The sequence below is a fragment of the Thermobia domestica genome, chromosome 11, assembly GCF_964235325.1.
Source record: "Thermobia domestica chromosome 11, izTheDome1.hap1.1, whole genome shotgun sequence".
Lineage (NCBI taxonomy): Eukaryota > Metazoa > Arthropoda > Insecta > Zygentoma > Lepismatidae > Thermobia > Thermobia domestica.
In genome coordinates this window covers 255,599,184-255,620,677 of record NC_137464.1, presented here as the reverse complement: position 1 = coordinate 255,620,677, position 21,494 = coordinate 255,599,184, and the positions used below count along the sequence as shown (strand labels likewise).

The 21,494-nt window shown below is 33.8% G+C and overlaps 1 protein-coding gene across 2 annotated transcripts in view; it reads right to left on the bottom strand.

The window, feature by feature from the left end:
* The window catches only part of LOC145664954 (uncharacterized), a 306,655-nt gene that overhangs the window by 57,827 nt on the left and 227,334 nt on the right, over window positions 1–21,494 (bottom strand). Inside the window, exons 1-2 of one of the 2 annotated variants that reach the window (XM_081732087.1) lie at window positions 19,433–19,581; window positions 1,345–1,634 (exon numbers count right to left, since the gene is read on the bottom strand). In XM_081732087.1, the coding sequence (XP_081588213.1) occupies window positions 1,345–1,634; window positions 19,433–19,531 (389 nt within the window). In that variant the 5' untranslated portion in view covers window positions 19,532–19,581. Of the gene's footprint in view, window positions 1–1,344; window positions 1,635–19,432; window positions 19,582–21,494 lie in introns of those variants that run through there. The other variant, XM_081732088.1, reaches the window with a different exon arrangement.

Genomic DNA, 21,494 nt, shown 5'->3' with positions numbered 1-21,494 from the left:
TGTAAACTACATATGTAGACGTGTAGTGTGTCTGTCGTTTATTTTTATTTAAGTCGTTGCTGCCAGGTTTATATTATACAATGGTTACATGCTCCACGTATGTGTACAAATAGGAGTAAGAAGAAATTACTCGGAACAATCTTTCACAGGTAAGAAAATCACCAATCATAGGATACGTATGGCTCTTATGAGTGATTAGCATAAGAGGGTAAACAACAGTAAACTAATTACGTAAAGAATAAAAAATGTATGTAGTTATTAGTGTGTATTTCCTAAGGAAGTATAAAAACAGAAGAGAAAATAGAAATCAGTATGTGTGGCTCAAATTGATACTACGCATGAAGATAACTGGATCACTATCACTGCCCTTTCATTGCAATGCGTATCCTAGTGTAGAAAAAGAGTTCAAACATTTTCCATAAATCTGTTATGCCCGTGCGAAGAATGGGCATTTCAGGTAGTTTACAAATAAGCATATTCTCGCTTATGTGTGCTTCACCATCATCTTTAAGGACTATATTGCCCGGAAGTGATTTTCAATTTTGAAAACAGAAGCTGATTTCTCGGTTTGAAGCACCGAAACTGATTTCTCGGATTTAAGGACAAAAACCAATGTTTGGTTTTTAAAATCAAACATCAGTTTGAAAAATGAAAACTGAATTTCGGTCATGAAATACTAATTTTTGAATTAAAGAAACAGCATGCAAGTTTATTTTAATCCTCTCCATTAGAAAAAAAATGAAGTAAATTTCATGCAAATAAGAATGTCCGAATCAGCTGGAACAATATTCCCTTCTTTCCATTAACACTACTATTAATCCCCCTAGCTTTCGGAACATATCCTATAACTAGAGATCGAAATGAGAAATTTCTTGAAACATATGTAATAGTTACTTTTGTAATTATACCTAGCTTGCCCTATGAGCGTTTCTGTTTACACTAGGAAGTTTAGGTAGGTGATTTTATAAGTTTGTCTCTTCTCATGTTTGCTATAAATTATAATTGTTCTTTCAGAAAAAGCAACCACTATTTATACATTCGAAAAATGATTTTTTTTTTCATTGTAAAGATTATTGATTTCTTCTCTTATTTTTCCTTTGTGCATTGAACACACACGTTAGAATTTCAGTTATTCTAACACGGATTTCCATCTTTAAAAGTGAAAATCAAAAGTAGGTTTTGAAAGAAAAAAATGATTTTTGAAGTTTTAACTTCTGCAAAAGTCGATTTTCGATATATCGTCCCTAGTTCCAAATTGAGAACCTTCTACGCACTCAAGCTTCTAATACACAGGCTCCAGTTTTAAATAATAATATTGATAGTCAAATAGCATTAATTAATTACCTGGGAAATGCTACTCGAAGATCTTGTTTCAGTTTCCCCAGGAGTTCTGAGACGCTAGCAAACTGGCGTAAGCTCATCTCGCCATTGGTTGCTGTGAGGTTTGGGTTCCGGTAGTCCCTCGGTGGCTCCTGTGACCTGGACTTCCATCGTGGTGGCGTTCCCGTACGAGAATTATTCTGTGGCGGCGTTTCCTCGGGTGAAGTCGTGTATAGTGTTGGTCCACTACGGCGCCCATATTTGCGGAGGGACAAGGCGTAGTCTTCGGCATTGTATACAGGAGGTCGTTGCTCCTGGAACGAATTAGAAACATAACATATAATTAATATTCGATAATGTATTCTACTTTCAAAAATGCAAATTCCATACATGAGAAACATTACTGATTTTTAAAAAGTGTAAACTTCGTGATTTGATTGTAAAAATTACAAGAAATACGTAGTCTTGTTATGAAATTAAAAAACAAGAAAGAAAGAAAATTTGGTCATTCGCCTTGCTTTCAAAGGCAATTTTCCCATAACTGTACTTACGAAATTCTAATTTAAATTTAAATTTAAATTTAAATTAGGATCTCAATTGAGCGAACCAAACCTTCAATTTCTTTGATTTAATTTGGACTGTGAGTAAAGGTACAGGACTTTTGAAAGAGAGGTAGTTTGTTCAGATATTTTGAGCAAGACTGCACAATTATGAAAACATTAAATTAAATAATATTTAAAATTAAAGTTTAAGGCGAGGCTTTTTTTGTGTGGATTTTTTTCTGCCACAAATAGTAACTAATTTCATGTATGATACGTAGGGATTATGTGTCAGAATGCAGAGTTAGGTTTACCAATAGTCAATTGGAAAATTCAGTTTTTTTCTACATCCGACATTTTTTTTTTACTTTGTAGCCTACCGAAGTAGTGTTGCATACGAGATGAGAATTTTTTCGTCTTGTCTCGAAAGTGACGAGATAACAAGAGATTTCTCGAGTTGGTAGGCAACACTAGTTCACCCAAGTTTTAGATTTGAGACACCGTTTTGAATATTACATAAATGATTCATTGCGTAAGAACTATAAAGTCATTGTACAAACATAACGAATAGCATTTACACTTATCAACGTTTAAAGATACACAATATACTTCAATAATAAATATGATTTAAATGTTATATTACATTCTTTTGTGGACGTCTTGTGACGCGAAAGGATTCTGATAAATTGTAAGCGAAATTAAGAAAAAATCGGGGCATAAATTTTGTACATAAGAATACAAAAGAAGACAAAAGTTTCGAGAGAAATTAGACCAGAAAGTATTCTTCGAGAATCAAGAATTCTAGAACACTAGAGTTCTACAAATAAGACGAGAGAATCTTATTTTTGGTCTCTTTTGTCTCATGGACAACACTAGTTGCAAGAAGAATACTCTGCTTATAGCAAAGATTATATATAAATATTTGATCAGAGGCGTATCAGGTCTGGATCCCCCAAAACATCATAACCCAACATGCATTTGTACAATCTCTCAATAGAACTATATTTGTTTAACAGAAAAATGATTGATGAAAATTTGATCTTACACTTCATCTGTACTCCTTCTTTTATAAAAGCTATATATATATATTATTTTTTCTGAAAATATAAGTGGAAATATTTTACAATTCCTTATCGTCTTTTCGGGTGCACAATAATACCCGTTCAATACTACTTAGACGTGGTGGCTTGTAGTACTATTGGATCCCCCTTGTTTATTATTTATGTTAAATCCGTCATGCTTACATTTCAAAAGATGTGATCATTTCCACCTTTGGAGCTGCATAAATGATCAAAATGACCTTCATAAATTACGTTCACACTATTCAAGCCATTATAGAAGCAACCATCATCATCATAATTATGCTATTATGTATTGTTATGTTTGTAGACATTGAGAGTATTTGGCAACCGATGCCTTATAAAATTCGGTCGTATGTAGAATAGAATTGTTCATTATGCTAGTTATTTTTAGTCATAATGATACTTGAGATTATTAAAAAAAATAATAGATGTTCACAATTTTGACGTTTTAGAAAAGCATCATAATTTTGTTGTGCTGGAATAACACTGAAGAATTCACCAATATCACGTAAGATTGAGTTGTTCTTTGCAATATTCTGTGCCACGCTAACAAAAATTTGCTGATAACACTCCTACGTAACTTTCCAGACTTTACAAATACATATCTCTTCCTGTTACTTTCACTGTAAATAATTTCAAGTATCAATACTTTTTGTGTCTATTATTTTATTTTTAACTTCATTTTTTTTTTTTTTTTTTTTGCACCCTTATTCGCTTAGAAATTTGATAATGTTCCTTTTTGGTAAATGATTAATTACAATAGGACAACACAAAAGCAAACAGTAATTTCTTTCCCATAGATTCATTTATTTACAAAAGAACTTGAACTACTGTTTCTCAATAGAAGAAGAAACAGTTCACAGAAACCTTCAAATTCAACATGGCTCTGTCATCCTGTTATCAACAAATACAAGGGGCGCTAGTATTGCTTCCGCCATGAGAATTGTGTGCTACTGTCTTGTTGTCTTTGCTTTTTTTTTCTTTCTTTTGATTATGTAATATCTGTGAACAGAGAAAAAAAAAATATGACAATCTATTTATCATCCAGAGAGCATGGGGAGAAAAATAGCGTTAAAGGTTTGTTTTACTGTTTGATTGAAATTTTGATAGACATGTTACTCAATTACTCAATGTTTTCAGCGTGTGCTGTGGGAGCATAATTTTCACACACTGATGTGTGTGCACTGCAGCAAGGTTATTCAGAAGAAAGATAAATTCGGGAGATACATATTTGATGATGGAGTATCTTGATGAAATCTTGTTCAGCATGTGAGAAGTTAATTTTTCATCCTGAAATACAGAATGACATTTACACACAAATAAATGTACCGTATTACGTGTGAATGCATTAAGTTATTTCGTTACTGCAATTGAAACGGAATTGCAACTAAAAAAAAAAAAAATCACAAGTAATGACGTAATCCAAATGTTAGTGGTTTCAAACAAGAAGATAAAGTTTAGGTGAGTGTATGTTTAGATTTAGCTATGCTTAGAATCACGGCAGGAGTCAGAACAATTAGCCAAGGGGCCGAGATAATTTTGGGAGAGGCTGGCTAACTTTAATTCACCGTACATTCTTAAATACTTATATATATATTCAGTGGCGGCGGTTGAACGTTAAAAGTGGGGGGGCTAGACATGATCTGAATATTTCTTTATAACTGTTAGTTTTCCTGGTTGTTTCTAACACTTTGACGAAAGGTTGTATAACTAATAGGATACTATCTTTTTCAGTTAACCCCTTTCTGGATGATTTTTCTTTTGGCAAAAAAAAAAAAAAATGATCAGTATTGGAAATCATCATATGGGAACTTGAAAAATGAATTAAAACTTGAATTTTAGATTTTTCACTTAATTCCGTCAATATCTCACACAGCAAACAAAACAGTCATTTGTTGCCTTTGATAAATCAGAGAAAAGTTAAAGTGAACAAAAGGTATGTGCCATATATGGCACGGCATGCGGTAAGGGGTTAAAATATCGTATTTTATATCGTATTTCATATTTTTTAAAGTAAATTGACAAGAGCAACGCAAGTAGGTACTAGCCCTTTGTACTCTTAAACATCGAAAGTGTAAGAAGAGATTTGATTTCTTTCTCATGAACATCTTAAAATTCTGTCTGGAAAGTTGTGTGATCAGATTATTTAATAACAAATTTGCAAAACAAATAAATAAGTAGGGAAATATTAATCATAGTAATGAATAATGAGGCTTGTTTTGTAGAAGTTATATTGAAACTGGGGATTGAGTATTTTTAATTCCAGACATGCTATTAAATGTATGTTATTACTCTTAGAAAATGAAAAACAGTAAATACTATAACCATATACTATGACATTTAAAGAAATATTTGCTTTTGGAACTTCCCGAAAAATGTTCGTTGCCATTAGGTGCAGTTTTCACTTTCTTGGAACACACCAAAACACAATACTTAGAATCACTCCATATTCCAGTTATACAAAATAATACTAATGTTGAATTCACTAAATTTAATTGTATATACACTCGTACACCCCTAAACACACCACTTCACTCGTATATTACACTACAAAACAATGGAAAAGGTAGAAGTTGTTTCTTATTACGCTCTTTTTAATCAATATTCTTTACTTTAAAAAGAAGAAAAGACATTTTAGGATCTAAATTTTTGTGCAATTAAAGAATAACTTGTGAAATACTTTTTTTTTTTTTTTTTGCGAAATGTTCTCTCAATTAGTTTTAAACGCCTAACATATCGAGCCCTTGTAAGAAGTAAAAGTATGTTGGAATTGTTGTGCTCCAATAGGTTGATTTTTGGGTTATTTTCTGTGGCAATTGAAATGCAATTCCTGTAGTTTCCTTTACCCCACGGGAAGACAAACAATACGTACTCACGCAACGACAAATATTATATGGTACCATTTTTTTCTATGAACCAGTAATACATACAAAAACCTTACATTTCCAAATGAAACTATATATATTAATGGGTTACTTCAAAAAAGTGCGGGGGCAACTGCCCCCCTTTGCCCCCCCTAATCGCCGCCCATGTATATATTTAAAGTAACAATATTTTTTAGGGGCACTGAGCCTGCCTGACCGCATCTAAGGGCCTGATTAGAATATGGACCGGCTTAGAAGAGAGCAAGCGGTGAGGAACAATTAAACTAAATCTCCATGTAGTGTCAGTGGCTACACAAATTATAGATCTTCGCCAGGATAAATATATTTCTCCGAAGGAAGATGTTTGAAATAGAATAAGAACATGAATCTGCTAGAGTTCGAGACAAAATGTGGTCTGGATTCAATGGACAGTTTCGAATTCCCATTTCATGCAATTATTTTATTTCTTACAAGTGATATTTTAGATTCATTTTCGTTTGTACTCATATGGCATCAACGTATTTATTAACTTCAACTTATTGACTTTGTAGCAATATATCATTTAGTGAAGGCAGATTTGTGCTAATGCCCGTGCCATTTTGGTTACGACCAGGCCCGTAGCCAGTCCAAAAATGAAGGGGGAGCTGGCTGAAGTAAGGGGGAGCCCGATCCAACCATATGATAGTTCATCGCTATATTATAGTTCTTTTGCAAGCCCACTGTAAAAATTTTAGGGGGCCAGGAAAAATTTAGGGGGGTCCGGACCCCTAGAAACCCTGGGTACAGGCCTGGTTACGACTTGTGTCGTAACTTAAATATTTAGTGCAATATAATTTTAATACAACTTCTCAACAACTTTGGGACAATAATAGTTTAATAGTCGTCCTGGCTAAAGTGCTGCGACTTTAATCTTAAAATCACATTAAATTATGAGTGAAGAATCTTCTGCAGATTAAGAATACGAGGATATTTTATTTTAAAAAGTTACAGATAATATCCATCCACTCCGAAAGAAAGAGCAATATTTAAGGAATTTATTTATGTACGCGTAAATGTAAGTCATATGCGATCATAGAAACAGCGTTAAAAAGTGTGTTTCATTATATGCAATTGTAATGCAAAATTAGCTTGTACTAATCACCACCTGTCAGATTAATGTTTTTCACACTTGACCTTCTTTATGTGTATTTTTATCGTCGCTAACGCGCCTTTTTTGTATGAACATACCCTCATGCGTCGCCCCCTAGCCTGAACTAGAATTGATGGAATGCTAGCTGGAGTAACCATCTAGCACATGTTAGTGCATGTTTTTCAGAAGTAAGCATTTTAATAGCATTTATCTTTGCAGGCATAAGTTATTATTAATGGCATAAAAGTGTGTATGCATACAATAAATCTGTACACAGTTGATGGGCAGGCGCCAAGAAAATTAAGAGTGTGAAAAGCATTGGAAAATATTAGTGAAAGAAATGTTATATTTGAACAATTATTGCTGGTGGATCTCCTCAACTTTGCCTTTTCCAAGAGCGGTATCGGTATACACCAGTTAAAGGAGAATATAGGAGTGATGAAGATACTATTTCCATAAGCAAAAGTAAGTTTCACATTATTCAAATTTATCTTCGTATTCTTAATCTACACCGAATTCGTTTCTGCTTCAAATCGATTTAAATGTTCCACAGTGTGTGAATATTAAATTCTGTGATATATATCTATCATAATAATTTTAAGAGCTATAAATTAAATTTAATTTAAAAGATCTCATCAAATTTATAGTATATATAATATACAAATTTATTTTAACAAAGTAAGATGCATCTGCACTTGAATAAGAATTCAATAAAACCAGAACCGTTAAGAAAAAAAAAAACTAGTTCTTATCAAAAAATAGAGTACTTTTTCCCATAAATCAATTAGCTGAAAACAAAGATGGGACATCTACTCAGCACAGTAATTATATCGGTAGGATGAAACAAATATGACAACTGCATAGCTATAGATATACATAAGATTTTTAAATTACTTTTTAGCAAATTAAGAAATTACTTTCACTTCTGTGATTCCAAAGAAGAATTGTGTAATCATGGTATCTTTCCATTATAGCTACTCTGCATATCAAATTCAATGTAAAAATAACATTTCATTTTGAGCACTTTCAATCTCCACATTGAAAGAAAACAAAACCAAGATTTCTCTTACATCCCTCCTAATGTTCACATCACGTGGTTTAAACATTTCATGTTTCCACCTGACTGACTGGGAGATTAAGACGTGGTTTTACAGTGGCCGGTTGCTGTTCTTTTTCCATCATTATTTAAGTGCGTACTTTGTTTTAATTCATTGTGTACAAGGAATGTTGCACATTCAGAATTGTTGATGTTAAGTGAAAGACTATTCAATTAACAACAAATTTGATAGAAACTCAGGTTTTCTTTGGCTCATAGATAATGCGAATTACATTATTAAAAGAATTGAGCATTTGCTCACGACATGACAATGAACAATTATAATAATCCGTTCATGCAGAAAGTTGACTGAATTGCAGTTACTTGGCAGAGTTAGGCACCCTTAAGATGCTAATATACCACGTACCAGAATGCTCATCAGTCAGTAAAATAATAGGTAGCTCTAGTTAGCGCTCAGCGTTCTGATTGGTTCCCTGTTCGTGACGTCATGTGGAAGGACTTTTGCCCATCTTGAAATAGTATACCAATTAGCATAACTGCGTATGCAGTATTTCACTTGTTCTCTTGAACGATACCCAAGGATGATATAAAATTGGGGATCTGCCCATATGTATCTTCATCCTATTAACTGAGTTTAGTCAAAAAGCAACCTAGCACGCCTGATTGGCTACTCTCGTTTCCGCCATATATGTTTGGTCAAAACATTCCGATCTTCATGTGTAGACTTGTAGTGTGTCTGTCGTTTAAGTCGTTGCTTCAGATTTATATTATACAATGGTTACATGCTGCACGTATGGGTGTACAAATAGAAGTGAGAATAAATTACTTGGAATAACCTTTCGCAGGTAAGAAAATCACCAATCATATTAATACGTATGGCTGTGACGTATAGCTTCACGATTTTGTGGTATGGACAGATCCTCTATTTTATAACATCCTTGGCGATACCTCCACGTGACGTCACCAACCGTAAAGTATCCTGGGAAAATGAGAGCAGAAAGGCTGAATCGAGAATCCTCTGCATCAGTCCTCCCCCCATTTTACCTCCCGAAAGATAGTCGAGTTCTTTGAGAGTATGCATATCCAAGAGAGAATAGATTGAATAGTGATGTCATCACTTCCTCTCCGTTACCATAGAAGTCGCCATGTTTTGGTTTTTCTATACAACTAAGTGAACTGAAAGGTGTATTGTAAACTCTAGTATAAAAGGAAACAATGACTGCAAAATTATTGACATTTAAAGAATATTTTGAAGATGAAGTGAAACTGGTGAGAAAAAAGTAGATTAAGGAAATGGGGGCCACTATTTGAATGCTTTAGTAAATCTAGTAATCTAGTAATTCACAAGGAGTAACATGTAAATAACTTACTTCTACAAACCCAATAACAAGGTAGAAATCACATAATTAAGTAACCAACATTACAATGTAATCCATCGTAAGGAGAAACAACAAATTCTCTAACATGCAGATTCACGAATTGTCGGCACAAATAGTAAGATTATATATATGCGATTTTTAAAAAGGAAATTTCTTTACCTACTTCTAGAATAATATCTAATTCTATTGGAGCAGTTACATTTCTTACGCCCAACCTGTACCATATAGGTACACATTTGTCGCTTGTTGACATATGTTTGTCTTGTCTTGTCTTCTTCACCGTTATCGGTGTTATTTAAAGGAGCATCAGCTTTAAGCCTAGTATGCTAAAAATGTGTATAAATTTAATTACTTGTACTGTAATTTAACAAATTTTACAAATGGCGGAAGCCGCCATTTGCATTTTTTTGGTCGACTTTCTAGTCGTATTACCAGTTATATATAGTAAGAAATATGTATTTAAATATAAATTGTTAGTTATGTAGGTTAAAATATAGAAAGAACAATTAGTCGAATCCAGGTGAAAGATGTACCTATAGTCATAATCAGGTGTGAAAATAGTCAAAATCGAGGAGTTCCAGCGGGAAGAAGAGGGCCAGTTACCCAGATGTTCAGAGTGAAAATGTTGGATAAAGTGAAAAATAAATGAAGTGAGTACGTGTAGAGTAATTGTGAATGTATATAAATGTTTTCATGAATATGTGTAAATGGTGAACGATGAGAATTTTCCACTTTAACCACTTCCTCTTCGGCATCTCACTATAGAAGATGTTTACGCTTTCACACTCCCGCGGAACTCCCATATGTTTGCTAGGAATTTTCAGTCTCGACCACAGTGGACAAGCGTCGGCTTTTTCTTTATATTCCCTATTAAAAATTTATATATACTGATAGTACAACAGGAATATATATAAAATTATGACTGCTTCAGTATATATTTTAAACAATTATTCAAAAGGAATTCTGTTCTCGTTTGTAATATTACTTATGATACCGATATTACTGAATCAAAACTTTCCATGATTATTTAAATTTAATATCCAACATAAAGAAAGTAGGTATACCTCAAAGCTTACAAGTACTCATACAACATAAGTAAGTAAGAAATTTTCACAAAGCATGTAATCTTGCTGATTTTACTTCCAATTTTTGTAAATGAAATCTTGAAGTTTTACGTCCCACGGGTATGCTATTTTTTTCAATCTTTGTCGTGTACGTAATACAATTTAGCATATTAGTTACCTGTTATATATATAGTTTTATTCGTTGGATATATATTTTTTTAAAAAATAAAATGCATTTCTGTTGTTATGTTTGCAATGGGGAATATAACATAACACTATCTTTGCATTTAGTTATTTAACCTGTGTTATTTGGAGGAAAAATTGTGGTCAACATGACAACTAGAACAATGTGGTACCATCACCGATGTCGTTTGATAAGATTGAGCAAAAAACACTGAAAAACAACAGCCAGCATGGTCGCACACCTGATTCGAACTAGAACCTTTCGAATGCGAAGCGAAAGCACTAATCACAAGTCGACGTTTGCTGAAAACTTTTGTAAGTAAATGTCATGCTAAAGTATTAGGTAAAGCTCCTTATAACCTTAATACTAACATGTGAAGTTCCTCGAAGTCAGTAAAATAAACCAAAGTCGAGATCTGTTAATGTTATACTCCTAGTTTCTCCATACAATCTCTAAAGTTTTGAACACTCATGTCCAAAATGATTGTCGCATATCTATAACTGTCTTCTTGTAAGAATATAATTTGATCATGATTTTGCAGGGTACTTTTAATACTGATACTATGTGTATAATCGGGAAATGTGTATTTGTGGTAAATTTCATAAGAAAAGAATTATAAATACGAAAATGAGTAAAATAAAATGTTGCTAAATTTACAATAAAATTTTATTTTCGTTTTATTGTTCTTTTGACATGAAATTTACCACATACATGTCTTTGCCGATTGTACGCGTACTAACATTATAAGAAATACCGGGCGAATTTGTTATCAAATTAAATTCCTACAACAACATATTAATAATTTTTGACATAAGTGTACATTTCAATAAAACTTTTGTTGCAATTTTCAGATCAACGTGTCACTGCCAGAATCCAAATTACTATTTTCAAGTATTTACTGCAATTTTATTTTACTCTATACTATTGTAGAAGAAGACATTACAGAATGAAAACTAGATTTACTAATCATTTTAAAATAACATTTCTAATGTTTGGAACATGGTTTCATTATGGCTGAAACATAATTTGGCAAAATATTTCATTTGTTCCGCTCACTTGATTTAGTAAATCGAGAAATTGTATGTAGAGGAAAAACGTATTTAATGATCAATTAACACAACTGTCAAGATACATGAACAGCTAATGGCAATATTCTCTGATACGGAACAAACAGTTATGCTAAATTATTAACATTTGTAATTGGGAAGCATGGCCATGTAAACGTGCCAACAAGCCCACGCAAAATTAACATTCTTTCTTCCGATTGAAATAAAGATGGTGAGCTTATTTGTTTCACACTTGCTAAATATCTTTTAAGCTTTTCCAGTGTTGATGCGTGGGATGTGTATACTAATTAGAGAAGGTATCCCAATAAGATGATATTGATATAACTGAGTGACCACCATTTTTGATTGTCATTTTTAATACGACATAATTGGTCAACAATTAAAAAAATATTATAAATTGATGTTATACTATTGTAAACACTTTAAATATACAGGGTGTCCCAAAAGTTAATAAAAATGAAACCACACTTTCCTGGCACCAAAACAAACAAAGTTTACATGACGTATAGTCCTGAAGTTGACATGAGCGGAGCTAGACAGCTCCGAAAGTTGGGGAAATGAACTTCACACCTTCTTACCGGAATAATCATAGAAGGTAGGAAGCTATTTCTCAACTCAAAAATCAGAGGGGATGAGAGGGAATTCCTTCTCTGTAGAACTATATGTTTTCCGTAATTTTAGAATTTTCCTATGTTAATTTTCTCGGATATACACTTCATCCGCCCTGTAAAATATCCTTTAATTCCCACACTATCTCTGAGGTTAGTACAACCATGCTAAGTGCACTTTGCTTTGACCGCTATTTTGTTGTCATTCATGGATAATAACTACGTACTGTATTTTGTCCATCTTCATTGCACCGTTGCATTGTCCGTGCCGGAAAGTCATTCCGGGAATGACGATGTGTGAGTAATCCCTTGCACACTTATGCCAAGCATTTGTACATGCGTTAAACATGTCAAGCCGATGATTTTTATATTTTTCTGACCCGACTTTATATATTTCTGACTCCTATTAGTATGCTGATAGGCAGATGTGAAGTTCCTTTCCCCCCACATTCGAAGCTGTCTAGCTAAGACTATGTCCACTTTCGAACTAGGCCTATATGTCATTAATATCGGGACACCCTGTTTTTATTGATTGATTTATTTTTCTTATGTATTATTGTATTATTAGTATTTATTTATTTGTATTATGCGTCTGATATGTTTGTACAGACGGCAAGATTACTAAATAACTCCGTTATTCACGAGCAACATCAGAGATATAGCAATGTTGTCAGAAGTACTGCCTTTATTTCATTTTTTTTTTTTTTTTTTTACATATGTGTAAGATGTGTATTTGGTGTAAAATTCACTCCACTTTTGAATTACAAGGCATCAATAAGTTGTGCTAGGAACCTAATACAATAATCAACATCTCCATCTATTACATTCTATGTCAATAACTTTTCTTCTTCCCCCTTTTAAAGATTTTTTTATATATTTATAAATATTTTTTTATTTCATGCTAAAAAAGAATCTTTGAATAAATTTACAATAGATTGAAATGGAAAATGTATAATTATTTTTTGTTACATAATTTTTATAAATATTTAATTAGAAAATTGTATTTTAATTACGTAGTTCATTATTCCGAATCTGCATGTATACTCACAAATTGCATATCTAGATATAAATAATCTTTGACAAGATGCTAAAATGGATTAAATAAACCAAGGATTTTAGAAAATAGAGGATCTGCCCTTATAACAAAATCTTGAAGCCATACGTCACAGTTTCGCCACCACTACTCTGCCCACTCTGCCCAATAAGATCGCAATGTTTTGAGCCAACAATCATGGTGGAAACGAAAGTAACCAATCAGACAATGGCGGAAACGAGAGTAGCCAATCAGTCTTGCCGATGTTCAGTTGTTTTTTGGCTTCATTAATTTAATAGGATGATGATACATATAGGCAGATCCTCTATTTTATAACATCCTTGAAATAAACAAACTATGTAAACTTTTCGCTACGCAGCTAAAGCAGGAGTTGGCCAAAGGCATTCTGCATTAAAGCATAAATGTACTGTAAGGAACGTGTACCAAAATGGTCCGTTACATCTCTTGGATGAGAGATGGTCGTATTTCTGAACACGACTGTACGCAAGAACGATAATGTCTTTCTCAATCGACAGAGAAAAAGAATTCTCATGTCCTTGAAATAATTTTCCCCCATCTTTCCTAAAAGGAATGTATTTTTAAATAAAAATACAAGTTTCGTAGAAAGATTACGAAAGATACAACATTGTAAAAATTCTTTTCTAAACTTATGTTTTTGCAGCGGCCGAAGGTCGATATATTTCGATTTCTTCTGTAACGAAATAAGATCAAGGTAATATATTGAAGATAGAAGGACAACGTCGTAATACAGAAAGAAGGTATACGTGTTTCTGATTTTTGTTGTTAGCTAATAAAAATATGTGAATGGAACATATCATTACGTTGTAAATACGTGTGAAGATATTACAAGTAAATCACACATACTATGTTTCCGTAGATTCTAGCTATGCCTTTTTAAATCTCAGTGACTGCACTTCACGTAACTAGGATAATATTAAGTATTAATGATAAATAACGCAGGTAAAGACTAAAAATTTATGCTAGTAGTTAAAGCGACCAGTGTTATATACCCCAATATACGAGGTTTTAACCTCATTAACATTTTTTAAGGTTTAACCAAAAATCTTATATTTGAGGTTAAACTAATACCAAACAAATACAATACTGTAGACTTTGTATACTCCCCTCAATACCCCAAGTATGAGGTATATATTCTCTCAAACAAGTATATGAGGCTATAATTTCACCAATATATTTTAATAACCTCTGAGAAGCACACCTGTTTGGCATCAGGTTAAATAACAATACCCTAGAATTTATACAGAGTGTTTCAAAACAACACCGATAACGTTCGAGAGGTGATTCCTGACACCAAGATAAGATTTTAAAAAAAGTATAGACTAACCTGGGTACACAAATGCTTCGTTTAGGAGTTATAGGCTGCCGAAAACATGAAAATATGAACTTTAAAGGTCCATAGCTCCAAAACTATGAGACCAACCGTAGATTTATCAAGATTTCACTTGGGAACTAGTATGTGTCCTATCCAAATATCCAAGTTTCAGAATCCTGTGGTACTTCCGCAACAATTTTTATAAAGGTAGTTGCTGAGTACTTCAAATTATATGCCCGTAGCCAAACTCCTTCTATAAAAATTGTTGCATGAACACCTTAGAATTGTGAAACATTTATTTTTGAATAGCGCACATGTCTGGAGATGAGAGGTAAGCTATGCCAAGTCACTTTTTGGCTGAAACTGAGTGATAATATTTTTTTTCAGACATTAATACGAAGGACACTAGGAAAGTATTCAGATGTTGACAACCGGAACGCAGAAAGTGAACATTTTTTTCCGTCAATGAACAATCGACGCAATTCAACAAAATATTGTCTTGAAAACACTTTTTTGCTTCTCTTGTAAAATTAATATTTTGTGTCATACTATTTTACCTCTCAGCCCCAAATATTAGTTCCTAAGTGAAATCTTCATCCGACTACGGTAGGTTCAATAGTTTACATATATATAGGCTTATATGGTTGGTGAAATTAGCTACTCTTTTAAATAAAATTACATATTTGCATTGAATTGCGTAAATATAGCAACACACTCTAAGTCGCTATTTGTTCCTTTTCATTAGAGCTAAGTTGCTAACCTGCATACTTGTTGCGCGTTGTCCAGAGTTCGATCCTGTTGGAACTACTTGTTTTGGATAACAATACGGTAATACTGATTTTGATTCTACTTCAAACAGTAACTACCGTCTCATATATAGTTTATGCACTGAAAAGGGACCTAGAACTGCAATTAACCAATTAATCAATGTAAGTTAGTTGTTTTATTTGAAACTTCAGGAGGCCAACATAAACAAGTATTAACCATAAAAACTTTGTTTTGTATTTCGTAGCCACTTCTTTTTTCCTTCCAGTAAAAAAGAGAGGGATTAGAAAAAAGGATTTAGTACCATGAAATAATTTGCATAAACCAACAAAACAAGCTAGCAAGGGAGCCATTTATGTTTTTCGTCTATAAAAGTATTTTTTTTTCGAAATTTCGAACTATGTTTCTTCCCGTACATAAGAAGTGTCAAGTAAATACTGTAGTATATTTTAAGACGTCTATCTACTGTTTCTACATGCCGGTAATTTTAATTTACTATGCATTTCTGGTCTAGAATTGGATTTTTTTTAATCGTTTAGGAGATTGCCGTACCAGATCATATGAGTCTTTATGTACCAAGGGACAATGCTTTGGACTTAATTAGCATTATTTGTTGTTAAGATCTTATGATACAGTTTTGGAACCACTTTGCCTAATTCCATATTTGTTGCATGTTCTTTTAACAAATAATCTGATAGAACTCCAATTTATTCGTTTTAAAACAAATATTGTGTCCCTTGTTATTAAAGTTACTTTATGGAGTAAACATTTAAATTCTGATGAGAAAGATGAAACAGGTTGTGATTTTTGGATAGTATTTTCATCATTTGTTTTGAAACAAGTACATTGAAAACAATCAATTATCATAGAGGTACAACTGGTTATATACCAAGGAACAAAATGACCTTTCGGCAAAAACTGCACTGATATTCTTCTCATTGGTTCAACTCTCTTGTAACGTTTAGCAGTGCTATTCAACCAGGGATACCCATCCCCTGGGGATACGCGAAGATATTTTTAGGGGTACGTAATGCTGCTACTGGGGGTCTGCCGGAAATGTCTGTTGACAGTTCACTGCAAATGAAATTCGATAACTTGTCAATTTGTAACTTTTGTTATTTATGCTCGAAGAGATTACAATGAAATTAGTGACAGTGCTATTTTACAATTTCTTCAATTTCCATTAAAATATTTGTGTGAACAGGGTTTCTCTGCATTAACATCAATAAAAACGAAGCACAGAAATTGCTTGAATCCAGAATCAGCTCTGATTCTCGCGCTCTCGAAGATTCGACCAAGAATCGAGGAATTGGCGTTCCGGAAACAAGCATAGTCATCTCATTAACAGATTAGTTCGAAAGTTATTTTTAGTTTTTGAATTTTTAACATTGTCCTCAGTGTACGAGTTCTCAGGGAGGTTGAGGGGGGAAATCCTCAGTAGAACTGGTTGTCTCCCATATGTTTTGAAATTTCCCATGTTAATTTTTTTCGGATGTGCACTTTAGCCCCCTGTAAATAATCTCTTGATTGGCACATTGATTGTCTTTTTGTTGGATCTCTATTTCCCCCTTTTTAATCAACAGAACATGTGTATTCAGTTTAATAAGTTAATTTCGATTTCTTTCAAACAGCTTCAGGGATACACAATTGGATTGCGAACTATGTCTAGTTGTATGCGAGAAAAAAAAAAAGGTTGAATAGACTGGTTTAGAGTATGAAGCTGAAACCAAGGGCATACCCATGTTGGGATAAGGACCCACCCTCAAACTTCGTAACGCGACTAACATTCGTACACTTCCTTAGCATAATTATACTTGTTTAACAGAGAATTTCCTGATGTAGCATAAAAAAAATTGATTTTACAACTCATCTGTACTATTTCTATTTTTATAAACATTATCATTTTTTTCTGAGAAATAGATAGGAGTAATTAGCAATTAGTTATAGTCTTTTCGAGTGCAAAATAACAGAGATTCAATATTACATAGGACACGGATTGAACCCTCCCTCCCTTCACTTTCTTGACCCCTTAGAACAAAAATTTCTAGGTACGTGTCTGACTGAAATAATAAGGTATCGGGAACATATTTGCCTTTTGACTTGCACAAATTTACCCACTTCTGTAAAGTAAAAAGATATCTCTAAAGTTAGCAACTTCCCCAACAAACATCTCGGCGTAATATTCCATAACTATAGTCTCATAACGTTTCACAATCTCAGTTAATGTAGTTATTTAGACACACATAGAGATCCCATTATCATTCTGTTTATTCTAAAACATATGAATATCTACTCACGTGGTTGGGAGGACCACTTCGCAACATAGTATGTGAGCAATTCCTAACCACACTTTAGCTACACCATAATAACCATTTGTGTTCACATTAATGAAAATTAATCTTGCAAAAACAAACGTGTACCCATAGTTCAATTCTTCACCAGGTCAGTCAACACAGAATTGTAGATTAATTGATTGAAACTTAAATTCTCTTTTCAGAATCGAAGAATACAGAATGGACCTACCATTTAAAGTAGTGGTTCCCAATCTACGGGGTGTGAAAAGCGAACAAGTGGGAAAATATTATTGACAGAAATAAAGTGTGAAATTATTAATAAAGCACACTACTTCTAATGACCAATCAAAATTTAGCTTTAGAATACTCCATAGACATTACGGGCTTTATGCAGAGTCGTTTTGACGTATGATTAGCGTGATACTAAAGGTCTGACTACTTCAGGAAACCTATGTTAGTCGAACTCTTTAGTATGCCACTAATTACACGTCAAAACGACTCTGAATAAGGTCCTACATGTACTGTACGTTTCACATTTTCTTTTTGTCAAGGGAAGGATAGAAGGCGTGAAGTATTAGGGTTTACGAAGGTAGACCCCACGTAAACAAGGTTAGAAGACACTGATTTAAAGTGTGATCTAAGCTCTACTCGGGTTTGTACCGGGAATCGAAACCAGGATCATTACCACATAAAGTACGACGTTTCTCATTCGGTCTCAGAAATGTTATTACCCGAAGTTCCATCCACAAGTTACCTTTCTAGGTCCTTCTTTGTCTTCCAAAATATATCTTCTTCACAAACCTCAATAGCACTCTAATAGACCACGAATTTCTTACTCATGCGAGCGGTGCGTCACATTCATCTTGCAATCTTACATGCCTTGATCTTAATATGTGTATGACATCCGTTTGCATGTACTTGCTGTGAAGTTCCGCAATCACCCCTTCCTTCATTCATCTCTTTCTGAACCCTAAATATTTTTAATATTTATAGGTCAACTAAAAGTATATGGTCTGTCAGACAGCTTTCAATTGGTTAGTGTGTGTCTATTTCTGAGTTTCTAGACAAAATTTCTAGCTCTTAATCCAAACAGCTTCCTAATTGCTCCCTGATACTGGATTAATATAGAAAATTCTGTAATTTAGCCGGGAAAGGAACCAGGGACCACAAGTAACATTTCACTTTGAAAGAAAATATATTTTAAAAAATGAACGACATATTTAATTTAATGACCCACAGTTGTTTTCTATACTAAATTAGAGGGATCAAAGAAAGTAGTGGGGTACGCAAAGTAGGAGTGACGGGTTTCAAACCCCCTTGAACAAGGTATTATCAAAAGAATAAACATTTAACATACGAAGATATGCATAACTACTAACACTATACATGTCTTAAAAAGATATGAGGTTGGGATCTTAAATCCCCCTTTATGAAATTGTGTAGGTCACTGAGTGAAAGTGAATGATAAGGTAAGAATTAGTGGAATTTGATAACATGGAAGGAAACGGGGGAATCACGAGAAAACCCACGGACATGATACTAGTATCCATCATAGGAAAATGTACATTTGACAAAAATAAAACAATACTTTAATGAAAACCGATAGAATAGTGGCCAAACAAGCAGGGTAAATAACTATACCTTCACAAGATAACGTTTTGATAACGTAATGTTTAACGTTTTTTTCACTTACCAAAATGCAGCTGTCAACCAAAATCTTTAGAGCTCTCGTCTTGAAATTTCTCAAATTTCTACAACTAGAAATCCGGATAGCTTTACAGCATTTCTTCATTGGACAGAGAATTGGGTATTTGAAACAAAAACCAGTTCACACTAGCACTACAAACACATTGCGATGCACAACCGAAGACTAACACACATTCCACAACAGTAATAAGACGAAAGATTTGTCATCATAATCAACAAAAATAACTTTGACGAGGTAATAATAATAATAATAACAATAATAAGATTGGCTGAATGACTTATAATAACAATAATAATAACAATAAATAACCCCGTCAGCTGTTGCGGTTAACGGTATTCCACACGGCACGAACGGACAATCCAACCAGCACACCGATTTCTACGAACTACTACACTTCTTTTTCTTCTGTATATGTTTTTCGAAACCCGTTGACTTGGCAATATTGTGCGAGTATCCACCGAAGTGTGAAATGATTCAAAAGCAAGCAACTCCCTCTGGAAGGATTCTTTTTTTTTTTTTTCCTTCTTTGCTACGTTGAATATGTGTAACATAAGTGAAAGACTTGAGAACATCATGGGCGCTGCACGTTATCAGCTACCAACTTTAGTTGTCCATGTTGAATCTCTGTTGTGGAACATCAAGAAAGGAAGAAAAAAAATGCTGTGAAAAGAACTTCCTTAACATGGAAAATTAGCTACATTCGCAATACGATCTCAAATGTCATTAGAGGAACTACTATCATGACATAGTGGGTACAGAGGTAATACGGAGCCTTCAATAACTTGTTTCATATATAGATTAGTAAAATGTTATCAATTTCTGTTTAAGTTAGTTCATCTTCACGAGTGGGCAGCGTCCTGGCTTCGCAATCACGTAGTTCCTGGTTCGATTCTCGTGGCTTCTTGATCGTAAGCCGAGAGTTCTCATGGTTCACCTATGAACTAAGAAGTCACAATATATTACTATTCTGTATATAAAATATACTTAATAGGCCTTATGCAGAGTCATTTTGACGTGCGATTAGTGTCATACTAAAGAGTTTGACTAACATATGTTTCCTGCAGTAGTCAGGCCTTTAGCATGACGCTAATCATATATCAAAATGACTCTGCATAAGGCGGATTATGTTAATAGTCTTTCCTAAAATCTTGATTGAGAATTTTGTAGGACTTTATCTGTTTCGCCATTGAAAAACTGTAATAATACCTCCATATATGGATACACGCCATCTTTTTAAATACTAATTCTCATCTGTGCTCAATGTGCTGATGCTCTGTTATTTATGAAACAGCTAATACTGATTTACAGATTATTCGTGAGCGGTCAATGCCGCTCAAAATGACACAACAGTTGTTGATGACGACAGATTTTCTTGTCTTACTTATTCATTATATATTAGACATACCTCGCAATGTGAATCTATGTCCTGAACCAAAAAAGAATGCGAAAAATTATTAGTGTATGATATTAAAACTTGCAAAAGTCTTAAGTGATATTGTTTACGATAACTTACTATTTTCCCACGCAATTCTGGAATGTGACACAACATCACGACTATAAAGAATAGGAAAACCAGAAGCTTTTAAATTATTAGGTAAATGTGAAGAATTTCGAAACCATACATCAATAGTCAAAGCACAGACGGCTGAGAGGGGAAGAAATAATTATGTCCGGAAAAGCAGCAGTAAATCTGTTGTGCGGTGGACAGCCAGATGAAACATTGCAGCAAATTTTTATTCGGATGTTCATCAGAAAAGTTGCCACCAATGCTTTCCGCGTGAAACCTGAGGTACTGCCCCACACTCACGATGCTTGCCCGCATCACAGTCTGCGTGTCTACCATCAAGTGCAGCAGTGGCTAGGTCATAACCTTTAAACGCCCATTGATGCAACTGCTGCGTTCATGTTTTAAATCTCAATAGCTCAGCCCCTAAGCTAAGAAGATAATTTTGGTATTAATGTATGCCTGAAGGATGAAGATTTGCTATGAAATGTATTCCTGAAGCTTATCGATGTTTTGTATATGGGGGTATCACGGCTGAGTGGG